General features: G+C 36.7%; 1 protein-coding gene across 2 annotated transcripts; it reads right to left on the reverse strand.

Annotated features, from left to right (window-relative positions):
• Positions 1-406: 406 nt before the first annotated feature.
• LOC125836454 (tobamovirus multiplication protein 1) lies at positions 407-18,921 on the reverse strand. 2 transcript variants are annotated; one of them, XM_049515624.1, is made up of 13 exons: positions 18,498-18,921; positions 14,900-14,950; positions 12,792-12,825; positions 7,652-7,738; positions 7,526-7,577; positions 6,083-6,251; positions 5,402-5,497; positions 3,379-3,439; positions 2,654-2,718; positions 2,312-2,386; positions 2,157-2,232; positions 1,247-1,410; positions 407-731 (listed from the first exon to the last, which is right to left on the reverse strand). In XM_049515624.1, exons 1-13 carry the CDS (start codon positions 18,600-18,602, stop codon positions 708-710), a joined length of 1,059 nt encoding a protein of 352 aa, XP_049371581.1. In that variant the 5' UTR covers positions 18,603-18,921; the 3' UTR covers positions 407-707. The 2 variants fall into 2 exon arrangements, with proteins under 2 accessions (XP_049371581.1, XP_049371580.1); XM_049515623.1 differs by having other exon boundaries at positions 407-745.
• Positions 18,922-19,388: the final 467 nt, after the last annotated feature.

Here is a 19,388-nt window from a genome sequence, read left to right on the forward strand (position 1 = left end):
GTAAAATAACGGTAAGATTACAACATCATTAAAGGACATCTCTATGTTAAGAATGGCACTATAATCGTAAATTATAATCACACACAACACCAAATCATAGGTAAGATCACGTGAGATGAAAACAAAAAGAAAAGAATAAAATTCTATAAAACCGAGAGAATTTTAAATAAGGGACGAAATTATTTTTTACAAAAGAGTTGCTAAAATACGATGAAATGGACTGAAGTTGAAGAATCGACAAAATGCCACTTGAACCCAGAGCTGGTTAGTTCTCCCGAAAAAAATTAGTTCTTAGTAGGGTAAAATAGATATTGTCCTTTTAAATGCTGACCAATGGCTAATTATTCTCTAGCGCAAATTGCATTATATCCCATTTTACGGCAACCATATATGTAAGATAATCAGATGAAAAGTTTTGAAGGGCAAGAAAAATCTAAAACCTCATCATATCAACAAAAAGAATCTGTAAAATTTAGAAAGTTCATCACAATGTTTGCTATGTACAGGAATCCAAGTTATGCAGGCATGTTTACCCTGAGCAACCACCTTGCATAGTTGCATGGGGTATTTTTTCCGTTGAGTTGAGCTTTCTTCGATCACTCAACCACAATACCGACCACTCAACTGAGAAGTTCTCATTTTTAGTATTGTCAGTCCCTCATTTCTAGCTGAAAATAGCCAATCAATGTACAATTCCATCACGATGATCATATGGGGCTTGCCCTTGAGACCTGCATCCACAATGCTTAGAACACATTGGTACAAGTTTATGAATCCATCTAGTGTAAGACAATGAAAATCAAGAAATGAGTGGAAAGATCTCCAGTGCAGAAAGTTTGAGTTCTTCATTGATTTTGCACTCTACTTTCACATTCTCCTTTGGGTTTTGATGTTCGGTTAAAGTGAGGTTAAAAATAATGTTTGTATAAGTTGTCTTTCAACTGCTAAGCTGCAATTCTGGCGAGTTTGTGGATCTTACGAAAAATTTAATGGACAGCTAAAATGATTCGTACCCATAGCTTCACCTACCATGATTTCCCGTCCCTAGTGTAATGTGCGAGGAGAGAAATAATTTATTTGCTTTGTCTTTTAACTTTTTTCCTTTTCATTTGATCAGTGATAGGTTTATAGCCCTTATAAAAGAACTTGCATTTTCTACATATTCCCTAGTCAAGATCATGATGCACATGACTAGAGATCAATCAACAAACAAGGTGTGCATTAGAGTCAAAAGAAGGCAAGTAACCTGATTTTGCACACTTGCAGCAGCTGTCCATCGCTGAGGCTGAACTGTCGCTGAACTGTCACTTATAAAAGCTATTGTCCTCGACTCCTGTTGACTGAAAGTGACAAGTGGAGGTGGTAGTTCTCTCATCACCCATAGCACAAATGCTGAAGGTATAGAAGAACCTGGAAAATATTTTGATCAGGTACAGAGTATTAGAAAGTTTTCCCCCTTTGTGAATAGAACTCTAATTTGTAGGAAAGAACTGCATTGTAAGATCAGATCCCCCCAACAAAACACGTACAAGCTACTTGTATTCTTGGTTGAAGAAGTAATTGGAGTCTCCATACCATAGCCCAATACAATGAAGATAGATGCAATTTCTTAAACTAAAGAACAACAACAACATAACCAATGTAATCTTACAAGTGGAGTCTGGGGGGAAGAGCAGGAACTATGAGGGAGGCAAGCAATATCTTGACGCACCATTACTAAATCCCCTCTCAGTCATGTCCCGATTTTTAAAAGAAATATCTGATATGTCCCAATCCAGCTCTTATGTTAAGTCCTTACAACATAGCTCCCAACTTCTGTTGAGTGCGTCCAGAGAGACATCTCACAACAACTCAAAATACTTACGATATTAATGCACTTATATATCTCAAAAAAAAATAAAAAATATTAATGCACTTATATAACATCATCAGAGCAACCTCTGATTGTTAAATTGGTTCCTTCCACCATGTTTAGTTCAGCCTTCTTCATCTAATTAACTACAGTTAGTAGCTCTTAGGTATAAGGGGTGGGCTTGAGGAGCATCTCGTAGCTTCAACAATTGGTAAAAACAATTAGCAGGCAAAAAGCAGAAGTTCCCACTCAAGTCTAGAATTTCAAATCAAGCTTTCAGTAAGGAACAAGTTTTAAAGGGTACCTATAAAATAATACAAAACCATGAGAAGAGATGTACAAACACCATTTATCTTCTGTCCATGCCAGTTAAAAAGAAGCTGCATTAAAAGCATTATCTTTTAGAAACTTATGCAGTCAAAACAAAAGACGATCTCATGAGACCAGCAGAAGACATACGGGTATATCTGTGAATACGGCGACAGCGGCACTTGAAGTGAAACATAGAACAGAAACAACTGCCAAGCCTGCAACCTTCATTTGACAAACATATAATAAAAAACCGAACTTCACAATAAAATAATCTATCACAATCTGTGTCATGAGAGCTAAATTTTAACAAGGAAGAAAAGAAGAGAAAGAAAATTTGCAGCTTATTTAAGCTCAGTTCTTAAAACTAGAACTGTAAAAGATCTCAGTATGACATGACGTGACACAGAAGTTTTCTGCAGTCTGCAAATAACGATTCCAACTGCCATACAGAAAATGGTAGAGATGCACCGAGGAAAGATGAGTTAGTACCTTCCACATTTCTGATGAAGCCCTTTCAGATCTCACTTTGCTCATTTTCAAGAACAATACCAGTCCTGCATAGCGGAGATATTATAGTCAGAAAGGACAGATTTTGAAATAGAAAACCTTCACATAAAATAATTAGAACACAAAAGACCTAGTTTAAACAACAAGTTCTTTACGACAACTGTTTCTTAAATTTCGCACAGCTCGATGAGAAATGGATAATTGGTTGAACAATCAACTCATTCGATCGCGATATTACTGATGAAATATTTGTCTTTCTGGGGAGACAGCAGATTCACCCCCTAAAACTAATCGCGATATTACTGATGAAATATTTGTCTTTCTGGGGAGACAGTAGATTCACCCCCCTAAAACTATCAACCATGCATATCTTATTGTTTAAACTATTTCTGAAATCACTTCTCCACCCCCCTGACCCACCTCTGGGGACACACACACAGAGGAGGGAGAGAGAACTCTTGAACATTTGTAAATCACTCCTTATTGTTAAATAAAATAACTCAAATCTTTTATATCAGCTGATTCTGTGAAGAAATGGTGGATCAAGACGTTAGTTATTACACAAGTACTGAAGTGCCCATGTAAAGATTTATGGTGCATAGTAGCAATAGATAAGATTTTATTACTGAAAATGGCAGGACAACAATTTTCTGGGACCACATTAATGTGGAAGCAGGATAAATAATACCAGTGTATGAGATACTAACCATAGCATGCCAATGCCACTCCCAGCAAAAGAACTGCTAAGGCAAAGAGATCTACATACACCTGGATGAAACTGCACTTCATCAATTATCAAGAGGAAGGTGGGGAGAAGGTGGCAAAGAAAAAAATCACCATGAAACAGTCTAAATTTATATTCCCCCAACAATAATTTAAACACCAAAGACCAGAATTGTAAGCAAATTAAAAATACCATGCTAATTCATTTAAGCATGAAAAGCATTTTACAAGAACTACCCTTACTCACAGGGGAACACATCCTCTCTTTCAACGAGATGCTCCTCTCAGTAAATACTAAGAAACAGTTTGGCTCCAAGTCGAAGGTATATACTTATTTGTGTAATAAAATCTAACTGCAGCTAAAAATGAATATGTGCGGCTCAAAGTAATCTATAAAGAGAACCAACAACTGCTAAATCAAATGGATTAAAGAAAGAATATGTGAAAACAACAATCAAGTAACACTTATCAATAGTGTTCTAGACAGTTTACCCACTTATTACATGGCCTTGCTCCCAATGCCACCTCTGGAAAGGCAACAGGGAGAAACACAAATTTCATCTCATCGAATGGGAGAAGGTCACACAACCAAAATACCAAGGAGGTCTTGGCATTAAGAACCTTGCAGCCCACAACAAAAGTATGATGATGAAGTGGCTTTGGAGATACAACTTGGAAGACACAGGGCTCTGGAAAGAGGTCATCATAGCTAAGCATGGAAGGCTGAATCAATGGTGCTCAAATGTTACTACACTTCCTTACGGAGTGGGACTGTGGAGGAGTATTAGTATGTTGTGGGATACATTTGATCAGAACGCTTACTTTGAATTGGGCAATGGTTTACTCCTAAAAAATTTTGGACAGACAAATGGATCATTCACTTCCCAATCGTGCATATCTTCTAAATCTCAGATCCCTTCTCTATTGATTCAAAAAAAATACCACTCTTCAGGAGGATTTCACAGATCTGTTTAGAATTGCTCAAGATCCCAATTCTGTTATTGCTGCTAATAGAGAAGGGATCAATTGGGATCTGAGATTTAGAAGGAATATGCACGATTGGGAAGTGAATGATCTGGTAGACCTTTTTGCTAGACTACAACATTGTCACATTAATCTCCAGGCAGCTGATAAGCTCAAATGGGGACACTAGAAAGGAGTTTATACAGTCAAGGAAGGGTATCAACAGTTGTGCTCTAGAAACCCCGTGATAGCTAACTGGCCCTGGAAACTCACTTGGAGGCCCAAGCTACCACCTAAGGTAGTTTTTTTTACCTGGATAGCTCTATATGAGGCATGTCTCACCCAAGACAACATAAAGAAAAGAAAAATCCAGTTCCCAAACAGATGCTATATGTGCAAAAAAGAGGCTGAAACCCCCAGACACCTTCTTCTTCATTGTGAGGTGGCCTCAGAATTATGGAGCATGTTTTTTTGTCTCTCTGGCATCAATTGGACCACACCCCTCACTGCTAAGGATGCATATGAGAGTTGGAGTCTATGGAAAGTTGACAAAGCCATCAAGAAGATCTGGATTATGATACCTGCTTGTATTTTTTTGGTGTATTTGGTTAGGGAGGAACAAGAGATGTTTTGATGGAGAGTCAACTGCTTTAGGCATTTTGAAGACTAGGTGCATTGAAAATTTGTTTAGTTGGTCCAACTTGTATCCTGTTGTTAATGTAGAACAACTTCAGGATTTTACTAACTCATTAGCTCTGGTTAGATAGTTTGTATAGTTAGCCAGAGATTTTTTTGTAAGCTCAAATGCCATATCTTGTAAATTTTGCATCTTCTTGATGCTGTTATTAATACCACTTAGCTTATAAAAAAAAAAAATACAATCAAATAGATTGTGTTATAAAATCTGGTTGCAGCTAAAAATAAATATGTGAGGCTGGAAGTAATCTATACAGAGAACCAACAACTACTATATCAAATAGGTTACAGAATATGCGAGAACAACAAATAAATAGATACTGGTAATCAAAGAGCCTTAGTCCATACCCGAGCCACAACAGATGAATCAATAGGGTTCCTTCCCCTCCCAATCCATATTAGTACAGCAGCTACCAACATTAACAGAAAAACTAACAGGGTAACCTGGTCAAAAAGCAAATACATGAATTAAGAACCGAAATGGAAAAAGAGAAATACAGTGAGTTACAATGTGTCATTTTTTATGTAGAACATACACACAATGTCTTAAAAGTGGGGGCACAGCAGGGGGATTTGTAGAGTAGGGATTTTGCCACAAAGCAGACATATGCCGCACAAAATTTTTGAAAGAATTTTAGAAAGCAATAATTTTTAAAAAAAACACTCAAATTTGATATAATTCATAAGCACAAGATAAACAGAAATAATTAAGTACCAAGTGATAATAAGATGTGTTTATTTTAATATAGTTCATCACGACATACTAAATTATAGAACAAAAACACATTGTTCTTATAAGTTAGCAGTAACATAAATTTATACTCAAATACTAAGAAGAAGATATTTGGAGTCACAAAAGGCAGATAACACAAAGCATAAAGGTGGGCCTAGCCCCACTTATTTGGTTGTTATCGCAAAACTTTTCACCACATGGTTGGCCAGTTGCATTTAAGGCCTGTGAACTGAGCTGCTAAGTGAATCACAATTTTGCCTTTTAAACATTATATGCGCATACTTCATAAACTTTACCAGAACCACTACTTTTTGGCGGCTTCCCACTTTGACAGCACGAAAAGAACAGCATCTTCGGCGACTATCAGCATTTGAATTTGGCTTGTTCTTCTCCAACAAAGCTTCTCGAGGGCTATATACATCATCTTCATCTTCTTCATCATTTGACTGATGACAAAGATCAACCCTGAATTCATTTACAGAAAAGGATTTTAGACTTCATCAATATTTAATTTCTGCATGAAGATAGAGTTCATGGCTTGGACCCCTGTACCACGATTCCTTTCTATTTTAATTATTTCCTCATTCTATAGAATAAAGGTATGTTGCACATTTCCTTTTATTTCAGAGGTTCTTGTATAGTAGTTTTTTTGTAGATTCAAGTGCAAAAGGATATAAGATGCACGACAACTTTGGCCACCAAGGTTTTGGTCTAAAGGTGAGAACATAGTGTGTGATGTCGTGATATGTGGATTAGGCGCATGTCACGGGTATATATTCCACTGCAAATAAAGAACTGGTATTTAAGTGGAGAAGTTCCTTATTTTCTCCTTCTACTTATTAGTACTATAATTCTTGTTGTATCATTACCTTTTTCTTTAAAATTTAGAACTACTGTTGTTTCTTTTACTTCGCTTATCTTTTCTATTTTGTTGTCGATTTCTTTTCTTTCATAGTTTCATCATAGTTCTTTTTACTCTTGTATTTTTCAAACCTGTTTTGTAAAACACTCTTTTTCCCATTTTTGAGCCGAGAGTCTATCGAAAACAACTTCTCTACCCCACAAAGGTAGGGTAAGGTTTGTGTATACCCCACCCTCCCCAAACCCCACTTGTGGGATCACACAAGGTTTGTTGTTGTTGTTGTTAAGTGGAGAAAGTATAAAGGAGTGTGCCCATTATCCACCAAGCACTGAATGGTGCACCACTGATCGGCTATTAAAAAAAGAGATACATGACAAGTGACAACTTTGTTGGTGTAGAGCAGAAGAATCTATAATCTATGAATAGCACTAGGCTCACGTAACCTATGTTGCTCAGACTCTTCAAAATGACAACTGGTGCATGTAGGATTATCCAAAAGTAGTGGATTTTTGGAGAATCTGACACGGGTGTGGCATTGAAAGTGAAGAGTCCGCGCAACTTAGCTAATAACTGCTATTCACCAAAAGAGGATCATTATTTGGTCAACCACATTCTAAAGTTCAGTAGCAGTGTCTTGCAAACTGCTGATTTTGGCAGCTTACTGATTTAAGTAACATGTACTGCTTCTCTGCCCAAGATTATTTTCTGGAATGAAGATGGACTCTGGAGAAAAAATGGGAAGTTCACGATACTGAATTTCCCTCATAAAGTAGTTTCTTTTCCTCAAATTTAGAATTATAAAAGGAAGGCAAATAGTTAAATACACAACAATAATTTTCACACGTCCAAGTATACAGAAAACAGAAGGCGAACTTACCAGAAAGAAAGGAGAAGAAGAAATGCAGCAAGGAAAAGAATTTTGGGGAAAGCTGCAAAATAGTTTTTCATTAGTCCTAGTTAAAATAGCCTCAGTTGAAAAAGAACACGGTGGGTTTGCACATACCCATAACGACAAAGCCACAGGAGTGCGACCAGAAAATCCAACCCTTACATGCGGCAACAATTGTCAACAAAAAATAAAGGAAATAACCTGCAGGAGAATAAAGTTAATGACTGATTCATACTAGCAACTAAATTCTAACAGATTACTTGCTGGAAAGTAACTTACTTTATCATTATGAAATGCACAGAAAGCAAAAAATAAAAGATAAAGGTAAGTATTAAAGATAACTGTGTACACGTGCTGCACAGGTGGTTTTTCAAAGTTTCATGTCCAAATTAGCTTATACTCTTCGTGCCCTTAATTTCTACCAAACGAGAAGCTAGATCTTCTACAACGACATACCTAGTGTGCGATTCCACAAGTGGGGTCTGGGAAGGTTGGGGTGTACACAAACCTTACCCCAACCTCGTAGAGAGGTTTCCGAAAAACCCTCGGATCCAGAAAAACATTTTCAAAAACAGGTTTTGACAAATACAAGAGTAAAAGCTATTGTGAAAATACTGTAGAAAAGAGAAGTACTAAAAACAAAAATAGTGAAGATAACCCAAGTAAAAGAAACAATACCAGTGATACAATTGAAGAATTGTTATGGTCCCCTGATATGGATCAGGTTATGGGACGTTGTCGTGTGAAATCAAATGTTTTCTTCCTACGACCTATGGTGCTGGTTCGTTAAGAGAGAACCTGCAATCTCTTGAGTTTAAAGTACTCAAAGACTTGAATAATTTTCTGCTTTCCTTTCCATTGAATTAAAATAACTTAAATACAACATTGGTGGATTAACCACCCACCTAACAACAAGGAAATAACTTCCTACTACAACTGAAATGAGAAAGTGGAGGAATAACCTCCTTATTGCTAATAACTACTAAAGAGAAAAACAATTGCTACAGGAAAACACCTTTTACAGAAACCTACAGAGAAAACTAAAAAACATAAATCAACTTTCTGATTAAACTTTTTTTTGATAAAGATAATGTTGTATTCATCAGCATTAAGGATATGCTGGAGACCTCCAAAACTTGGTTTCCAACAAGAGAAAAAACAAAAAGGCTAATAGATTACAAAGTGCCTATAAAATCCAAAATTTGTGCAACTTCTTCTATCCCTTCCTCTATACACCAAAAATAAAAAGTAGTCAAGCAGTTCCATTTGACTTTCTCTATTGAATTAGCTTTGTTATCATAGCATCTGCTATTTCTTTCTTTCCAAATACACCACCAAATGCATGATAGTATTATACTCCACCACTTTTTATTAGGTTTTCTCCCCCCTCTGCTGATCCAACAACTAAGTAGATTTGTTGTATGCTCAGGCATAATCCATTCTGTATGTGTTAGTCCCAAAAAAAGGTTCCACAATTGTGTTGTCACTTTGCAATGGAGGAACAAATGGTTGTTGGTTTCCTCAGTCTCATTACAGAGAGAGCACCAAGAAGCAATATAGAAACCCCTCCTTTTCAATTTCTCATGAGTGGAGCATGCTCTTCTGGCAACCAACCAGGAGAAACACTTTACCTTGGTTGGCACCTTGTTCCTCCAAATCTGCTTCCAGGGGCCAAGCTTACCACCTGGATGCTCCTTCACCTCCTTAATATACAGCTTGCTAACAGAAAGGCTTCCATCTCTAGAGTGTTTCCATATGATAGAATCTTTTTCTGCTGATAACCCATTGAAACCATTGAGAACAAGTAATAGCTCAGCCACTCTCCCAATCTCCCAGTCATTTAAATGTCTTCTAAACACGATATTCCATCCATGAATAGACCATACCTCAGCCACTGTTTCTTCCGGATTGGTACACAAGGAAAATAAGTCAGGAAATAAGACCATCAGTGCCTCATTTCCATTCCAGTTCTCTTTCCAGAATAGGATTTTCGTCCCATTTCCCACCTTGTAGACTATGTTTCTACTTAGATCAGGCCACAAATTTCTTATTGTTCTCCAAGCTGACACCCCATAAGTGCTATTCACAGAGTTGGAGACCCAATTTCCATTCAACCCGTACTTGTTGACTATCACCTCCCTCCACAGTCCACAGTGCTTCTTCCTCAGTGTTGAACCTCCATAGCCATTTTGACAAGAGACATCTATTCTGCAACCCCAAGTTTCTGATTCCAAGTCCACCAGATTTTTATGTAACTGTGCAGTTTGCCATTTGACTAAATGCAAACCCTTCCCTTCTTTATTCCCTTTCCACAAGAAATCTCTTCTCAGTTTGTCAAGTTTTTCTTCCACTTTGGCAGGCATAGGGAATAAAGACATAACATAAGTTGGAAGAGAGTCCAACACAGAGTTTATTAAAGTGACTCTCCCTCCCAAAGAGATATACTGAGCTTTCCAATTGGCCAATTTCTTCTCTGTCTTTTCAATTATGCCGTCCCAAATTTCTAGCTCCTTATGATTATGTCCCAATGGCATGCCCAAGTAAGTAGTGGAAAGATGTTCTACTTTACACCCCAATATCCTTGCTAGGCTCTGAAGTTGAGGGACTTCTTTAATTGGAAAGATGCTGCTTTTCCTCCAATTTACTGATAAACCCGAGACTGCTTCAAAAACCACCAAAGTCATTCTTATAAAGGCAACATGTCCAGCCTTGGCTTCACAGAAATTAATAGTGTCATCTGCATAAAGCAGATGACAAATCTGCATTTCCCTTCCTGAAGAGTTGCAGACCTTGAAGCCTTTTAACCAATTGTTTTGGGTAGCTACTCTCATCATACTATTATAGCCCTCCATGGCTAGGATGAAAATGAAAGGAGAGAGTGGGTCTCCCTGCCTTAGACCCCTTTCTGATGGGAAAAAATCAACAGGTTCTCCATTCACTAAAATGGAGAACCTAACAGTTTTTATGCAATAATCGATCCACTTCAGCCATTTATCCCCAAAAGCCATTTGTTTTAGAATCATGATTAGGAAGCCCCAATTGACATGATCATAAGCCTTCTCTATGTCCAGCTTGCACATAATTCCTGGATCATCTCCTTTGACTCTGGTGTCCACACACTCACTTGCTATAAGTGCTGCATCAATGATCTGCCTACCTTTTATGAAGGCCATCTGGTGTTTATTCACAAGCTTACTGATCACTTTCTTTAACCTTTCTGCTAGTATCTTGGCAATGATCTTGTATATTCCACCTATCAAGCTTATAGGTCTGAAATCTCACAGTTCCACAGCTCCCACCTTCTTGGGGATCAATGCCACATAGGTTGCATTTAGGCTCTTCTCAAACAGTTGGTGATCATGAAATTGCCTCAAGGTGCTTAGTATGTCTTCCTTAAGCATTTCCCAGAAGCTTTGATAAAAACTCATCGGGAAACCATTCGGGCCTAGGGCCTTGTCACGGAACACAACTTGAGTGTCTCAAGGACTTCATCTTCCTCAAATTGTCTTTGTAGCCACTCTTTTTCCTCCACACTGATGCTTTCACTCCCTTGGAGATTAAAATGTGGCCTCCATTGTTCTGATTCCTTGTAGAGTTTCTGGTAAAAGCTTACAATTTCGTTCTTGATCACCTCTGGTTCGGAATAGTTTTAATCATACTCTTCACTTTAACACGTCATCTCAAACTCAATGAGGTAAAATAACTGAGCTTGTTTACTTTGAAAACAAGATACTAGAAAATCATCCCATAAAATCATAACCCAGCCAGCCTGTTTAGATTATTTTTTTTGAAATAGGTAACTATCCAGCCTGTTTAGATTTGGACGGGTTAATAACCCGCTTATTTTATTAAGTGGGATCACTTTGACCCGCTTAGTTCAACCCATTTTAAAACTGGGCTGATACGCAGCCTGCATGACTCATGAGAAACTTTGTCTAAATATACTTAAAAAGACATTTTTTATTTGATATGTTTTATATAGTCACAATATAAGGGAAAAAATTTATTAGGTACTCAAGCAAATTATAAGAAAACAAACTTTGAATTTAAAACTTAGTAGGAATTGGGTGGGTTGGGTTATGACCTGGTTTATAGCTCATCTCAGCCCACCCCACTTTAGCCCAACTAACATTTAATCAGGTCAATGACCCGCCGCTATTTATTTACTCAACCCATTTTGATATTCTCAAATTCAGCCCAACTCGCCCATTTGACAATCCTAGGATCAGTAAATATTTGCCGGTGTCACCGGAATAATGAACAATCACATAAAAGATAAGCAGCGCTGAAACTCCGAGCCAATAATTACATAAAGAGAACTAAGAAATTGTAGTACCCATAGAAAGATCTATATACATCACTGGAAAGAGGTGTAGTACGGAATATCTTCAACACGTTGTAAGCAAATTGGCAATATGTTAATATTATTACTTTGTTACAAAGAACGTAACATACTATTAGGAATAGAAGTTAGAAATGCAGTGCAGCAGAAGAAGTTGCTAAACCTGAATTAGAAACTTAAAGCAGCAAATTTGCATCTGAATTAGAAAGGTAGCATGATCTTTGAACTTGATTTACATCATCTTACCTCTAAATATTTCATCTAGTTGTGTATCTACCAACTCATTTATCTGAGTTTGTTGTTTTTGTTCATAATTATGTTTTCTGGCGCTGGATACATATTTCTTTCTTCTATTTTATAGATTGCACTAGATTAAAATACTTCTTATTTCGTATTAGCACATTTTTCAGAAGAACCCACATTTTAATTACATTTAATTAAAGCATAACACGTCGCTTTTCAACACTTCCACCATTGAGTCTAATGTTAGTGAGAAGCTACACAAGGAACAAATATCAAGAATATTTGCTAGTTCTCTATGTATAAGAAACTCAATTACCCCATACAGACGAAAAGTTTGCAGGAAGCTTGTATTCCCATAAAATGATAAAAGAAAAGTGGCATATTACCTAGTCGTGCGCAACTTCATATTTTGCAAAATATAATCTAAGAACTTTTAAGTCACATCATTGCATTGACTCTTAAAATTGCTTATCATTTTGTGCTTCAGCATTATTTGATCTCTCCCATGTGCATTCAAAACAAAATATGCATCAACAATTGGCTTAAGAAACCCAATATTATGAGTAAAAAGTGCAACTATTTTCTTTTGATAAGAGCTCCTGGGGAGATCTTAGGGAAAAATAATCCGTAGATAGAACGACGATAATACAGAGAAAATAAGATGCTTACCCAAATTTGAAGATCCAATCATTAAGTGAAATACCTGCAATTTCATAGTGACGTCCAGTAAGCATGATTTGTAACTAGCACATAAGTGAAATAAGAAGGAAGCCTCATTGAATGTACTAAAGAATTTTATTAAGGCTAACCAGGACAGAAGGAATAAGAATCATTGAATCTACTTGATGACTGTTACTTCATATCAGTAAACTAAACTAATTAAGGCAATATATTTCCAAATTCTAATATATGTGTATATCCTCCAAGAGATGTAGTGCTACCTCTGAGTTGATGAAGTCTTTTACTTGTTATTACACGGAGCTAGTCTACGTAGATATTATCAAGTTTAGCCCAGTTCCCTTTTTCGATAGGTATATCAAGCATTCCCCACTTCATAGTCAGGTATTAGAAGAACAAGAGGTAAACTGATTCTGGTTTTTTGGTAGTGCCTTCAAATGAGGGGAAGAAGCATCTTGTATGCACCATACTTGGACCATTTCATGCAGAACGAGACTCCTCAATGTTCACTAATACCAGCTATTCAAAGATGCATTTGTGTTCTTTTGAAGAAGTAACATCACCAGAATATCCAACCCAATCTGCACTGCACATTGTACAACTTGGCTGTAAGTTAACATGGTAGAAAGTAGTAGTGGCCCAGCATTTACCGGTTAACTCCACAAGACGATCACTACTATGACCCTGACTGTTACAGAGCTCAATATCACCATTATCACACTCCTAAAACCTCCATCGTCCTAGGGATCATCAATAGATTGATCTTGCACCAAGAACTGAGCATAGACACCCCTCATCTCTAACACCAAAGAATTTAGATGTGAGCATAAATGAACCACTAATACCATAATGGCAAAGTGATTAGGCTGGGTTTAATATCCTGAAGTTCGGATTTGTACTCATCAGAGGACTGAGAGGGAAAAAGAGATACATTGAGAGAGTACAACACATGGAAAATACTGGAGACTAACCTGGTATGAATACTAAAATTTTGAAAACCTACATGATCAACAGTAATTTAGGCAATGGTTATCAAAAATAAAACTTTAGGTAATAGTTATCAAGTTGTAGAAATGGAGGGAAAGGATCATTACTCATTACTATGGCAATAGTGAGAAAGAACTAACTTAATACTAGAACTGTAAAGGCATTTCAAGTATATTTTGGCTTCTGAAGACCACTGTTCTGTCACCTGAATTATCTAATATTTTCCTATTAAAAAGCTATGATATGTCACCTGAACCGTGAATGCTAGGCACGCAAGTATTGAACATTATAAAACTAATGGTTTAGACAAGAGTATTCAGTTGACTATCATCAACATGGGTTCTTGGACTTTTCACATTCTCCTCTCTTCTACACTCTTAATAGGTAAACCAGCAACATAAGTTAGCAGCTCGGCTAGAAGGAAAACAGATGAGAGAAGTGTTTCTGATAAATATGCAAAGAATACATTATACCAAGTACCAACAGTAATAGAGCTCACATAACCAGCCATGTACTCATACTATACTCCCTATACGCACACCTCCTCCATGATTTTATCCTTATCACTTATGGTAAATGTAAAGATACAAACGATTACACCCCTGAACATGCATAATTAAGTCTTAGTTGCCGAAGAAATTATTATTATTGTAATTGTGGTGTTTAGGCCAGCTTGCAAGCACTTCAACTACCTCACACCAACACAAATACAGGGTAACTTTACCAGCCGAGGCTTAGGCAAATGGGAAGAACTCACTTAGGAGTCTTTGTCTCTACTATGTTCCATGGTTTTCATCTTCATTGACAGTTAGGCCACACCCTGGGGTGCAATTCCCAAAGAGAATTAACCACACCCAAATCCGAGTAACTTTCGGTATCAAAGGAAAAATCATTTGCATATAAGCATCTAGCAACATGCTTCATTAGTATATTTGCTATTCATAATTGGAACTAGACAAAAAGTGTCAGTGGCAAATTGGCCTGTTTTCACATTGTTCAATAATTACTTAGACCTTGGGAAGGTACTTTAACTTGAAGTAGGAGGATAGAATGATTTCATCCAGCTCGGGTACCAATAAAATCAGCCAGAGAATTGAGGATGAAATGCTTACTTTCTGACGAGTCCAGCCATTGTGTGTATTCCGAGAGTGAATTCTCATTAACTGGAAAAATAGATAAGCAACTTTAGTTGTACAAAAATATGACGACACAATCTATTTAGCCAGAAATAATCACTACCACACTGCAGATGTGAGAGTCATTAACAGCACAAGAATATACTCTGATAGAGTTGCACCAACATTATGCAACCACAAAAGGCACAAGCAGCAACCTAAAAAGAAGCACCAAACTGGTTTGCAGCCATTAGATTGCTTCAGTATGCCAAGGTTAGAATTAAGCTAGATTAAGGTTTTCTCTTTTTCAGTTGGTCAAATAATTTCTTTAAAAACCACCCAGTTGGTGTCAAAAAGTACTCTGCTCGATTCATTCCTCATCTTCACAAAGGTTCTAGATTGTAGTTGAATGCTGATAATTCATTGACAATATCAAACTCTCACTCTCACACAACCACCCCCCCCCTCCCCACGGCCTCTCTGGTTCTCAATCTTAGCAACTAGTCATATTAAGCAAGCACCTAAATTAAACAGTGGTCTTCCTATATGCCGCCTAAGGAGCTAACAAAGTCTAAAAGCTGATCAAAATTATTTAGAATATGATGGTTACTCCAGAAAAAAATGTTTCTAAGACATCTATACTTCAAAGCATGAATAGGAGAAGAGATTCCTTGAAAAGCATATTCTGCTATTTCTTTCCAGCCATAGGCACCAAAAAATAAAATAGAAGCTGGAACAGTCTGTCAGAGCTTTTTAATTGTTTCCTTACATTCTATTGTCCCCACTTATGTATGTGCTTTTATGCTATGAGGCATAACTCATTGAATGACAAATGGACAGGAATATACTCCATATATCGGCTGCAACTGGGCAATGCAAAAACAAGGCATAGGTAACATCTTCTGCTGAGGGAGAAGTCCCTTCTAATAAAATTTTCATGTGTCAAACACCTCCTTTAAGAGTTACCAAGCCGAAGAAACAATTTCTTTACTCAAGTGGGACAAATAATCAAGGGACTCTTAAGGATTTCCATCTTGAACCAATCAAGATACATGAGGAGAAGACAAACACTTATACTTGTAGAAGAAAACCAATCTAGCCCTCCCCTTGGACTAATTATAGAGTAGTTTGCTGGGAAGCAGTGTTTTTGAGAGCATGAAGCGCAAAAAAAGCAACTAGGCTCGCTTCACTAGAAGCGAGAAGCCAAGTGCTCTCTTCATTGAAGTGAAGCACAATTTCAAATATAAAATAAACCTAGCACGCATGAGTAAAATAACTAAATAAAAAAAGAAATCAACAGAAATAATATATAGAAGCAAATCTTTCAATTTAAAAACTAGAAAGTTGATAGCCAAAAATCCTTGATACGACAAGCAAAATAAAAAACAAAACATAAATGGATGATGCCATTTAAAAAATTGATGGCTCTCTATTTTGCTCAGATGATGCCATTTGAAATTGCTGTTAAGAGAACAAAAAATTAAAAAACAACTGTAACTCAAAAAAAGCTACTGAAAAAGAAGAGAATAAAACGAAGATGAGGAGAAAATAGAAATAGAATAATTAAAATTACACAGAAGAAGAATACGCAGCACATGAAAGAAAAAAGAGAGAAGAAGACAAATAAATAAACAAAATTCAAATAAATTAACAAAGTGAAGGAAAAAAAAAGAGAAACAAATAAAGAATATAAAAGCTGAAGAAGACCGAAACAAGAGAAGAGAAAAAAAAACGCAGCAGCAAAGAAGAACATAGCAGCATGATAATAATAATAATAAGAAGAAGAAGTAGCTGGAGAAAGTTGCAACCTAAGTCGCAGAAGAAAGCCGCACCAAGCAGTGATGAAATATTTTGATACAGTCTGCAATGTCTTTTTCTTCTTAAGAAGTAGACCTTTTTAAAAATAATTAGAAAAAGGGAATGCTTCCTCACTGCAGTTAACCATCATCCACCGTGATCTTGGGATATGAAGTGGGGTATGTCAGTTAACCTTCAAAGAGGTCATGCCTGAAGGAAGAGGGATAAGGAAGATATTTGGAGATTCAGTTTGCAATTCATTGGCAACAACATGGATCGGGAAAAAAATCCATTCCCTGAGTTATGCTTATACCATTTTAGCTTGCAATTAAATGTTATCCAAAAGTACCAAGTTTTTGCTTTAACTGTAATTGGAGAGAGAAAACAAAAGGATCACCAAATTCTGTAAGGGTACCGGATATCTCAAAAGGAAAAGCAAGGTACTCTCCTTCCTTAAACAAGAGCCATTAGCTCTTAAAAGTCGGCTACTTTCCAAAAAGCTTTCAAACTATTCTTTGTAATGATATCTTGCACTCTCAAATGAGAAAGAAGAGTTTTACACGTATCTCTGATCCAAATTTGAGATATAAGATCTCTTTGTCATGAATGGAATTAGTATCCACAATCTCCTTGATTCTTCGATTTAACAATATAATTTCAGATACAATTGTTTTGTTCCATTTTAAACCAAATGTAATGCAAGCATGGGACTACTATGGTATTTGATAAGCATTAACAGAAAAACAACACATGGTTGAATCCCAGTGGTCTGCTTCAAGAACAATCTCAATTTTAGCCCATTCCCACAGACATCAAAAATCATGTTCACCTAAACAAATGCAGAGCGGGTATATGAATACCAGAGATTCAGAAGTTCTAAATTTAGCTAGTATCTTAGATGGTATTGTAGCAATAGCACCAACTATTTTCACCAAATACAGTAAAATCTATTGAATGTGGAGAAAACAATCATATAGTTAATGCAATCTACATGGGGAATTATATTGGCCATAAATGCCATAATACTGGTAAAGTCGCTCCAAACAGTGAGAATCACTTCTCGACAACTCCCTAGATGTGCTGAAAGCACTATATGCAAAACTGATCACAATTTGGTCCACAAAAAGCTGCAATCCTACTCATCCCAGCGAAGACGAAGATAAATTATAGTAAAAATCGCTATGCAAGTGGTCTATGGCCAAGTAAGTCCCCATGAAAAAATAAGCTTTCTGCTTCAGAAAATCCAAATTCGGAACAAGATTACATTTGGTCTCTTTGACACCAAATCTTTGCAATTTCAAATTAGTCAATTCAGCAGAACTCTTCAAAGATATATACTACTTATTATACTAAACGAAGCATGACAATGGCGGAAAACTGTCTCAAGAAAGTGCGTATGTAGAAACCCATGATAAATTAGAAAGTAAAAAACTTAACCCCATTGAGGCAATTGAACTTCCATTCCTTCGAATTCAAGCATATTAACGGAATTGACAACAGAGAAACCAGGAAGTAATGAGCCACACAAAGAAAATTTAGCAAAAGGACTCAATTTTTCAATCAATAGCACAAACCTAGCCGAAACAGCACCTTTCCAATGTCCATCCATCATTCAGAATCCATTAAAACCCTTCAAAAATCCCAATTGGAATGCATTCCCAAAATCCCAAATTGGGAACAAGAAACGAACACCCAACACAACAATTGCAAGAATCAAGACAGAATTTTTAGCAGAAACCCCACATATATAACACCCACTGGAACCATCAAGAACAGGGGTGGAAAGAAAGAAGAGTACCTGAGCAAAAGCAAGAACTGCAATAAGGGCATCGACAGAAGCAAGACCCACATTCACTCCCATTAAAGCCTTAGGATAACAAGTCCCTTCTCTCAACTTAATCATGTTCTTCTCACTCCTTTTCTTTATCTTTTACAAAACCATCCGCCACCTCCAACTCTCTTACCCCTTTTTCCTCTAATACAGAGAAAAAAATGTGGACACACAATATGATGATAAGCTTATATATATTTGTGTACCCAAACACATACAATAAGTCTTGATGAACTAAAAAAAAAGAAAATGAAATGGTATCGAAAACGATATTCCTAATTCCCCTACTTTTTTCTCTTTCCGCAGCCTCGATGGTATCTTTTTCTTTGAATTTGCTGCAGATCCGCCCCTGGATTCTTACCTCAAACACTTCCTTTATACCCTTTTTCTCTCTCTCTCTCTCTCTCCCTCCGTAGACAAGAGTTGAGTTGGCCCTTTTGGGACAAGTACGAGTCCCTTCCTTCGTCTTGATGTCACGCGGTGGCTTTCAATAATTCTTTCAAACAAAAATATAACTCGTAAATTTACTTAGCACCTTAATTTTTATATTTTAAAAATAAAATTATTATTTAAAATAAAATAATTTTATTTATTTATTTATTTTTATTTTATTTAGCTGAAAGCCCAAATCCTTATAAATATCTTGTATCTTTAAATCCCCTTTCAATTATTCATAAAACTTCGTCTCTTACCTTTCAATAATTCTGCTTCAAGAACTCACCTTCAACCTTCAACCCTTCCAACCTTCTTTCAAGAAATCAACATTTCAACCTTCAACCCTTCCACCTTCTTTCAAAGAAATCAACATGGCAGTGCCTTATGATATAATAAGGCAAATCTTCTGCAGGCTTCCGATTA

Source organism: Solanum verrucosum, unplaced genomic scaffold (assembly GCF_900185275.1).
Source record: "Solanum verrucosum unplaced genomic scaffold, falcon-dt-bn FXZP01000278.1, whole genome shotgun sequence".
Lineage (NCBI taxonomy): Eukaryota > Viridiplantae > Streptophyta > Magnoliopsida > Solanales > Solanaceae > Solanum > Solanum verrucosum.

Coding starts and splice junctions, on each gene's coding strand:
- LOC125836454 (XM_049515623.1), bottom strand. CDS start 18,602: ATGATTAAGTTGAGAGAAGGGACTTGTTATCCTAAGGCTTTAATGGGA. Junction 7,578..7,651: donor CTGTGGCTTTGTCGTTATGG/GTATGTGCAAAC, acceptor ACTATTTTGCAG/CTTTCCCCAAAATTCTTTTC. Junction 2,719..3,378: donor AGTGGCATTGGCATGCTATG/GTTAGTATCTCA, acceptor TCCGCTATGCAG/GACTGGTATTGTTCTTGAAA.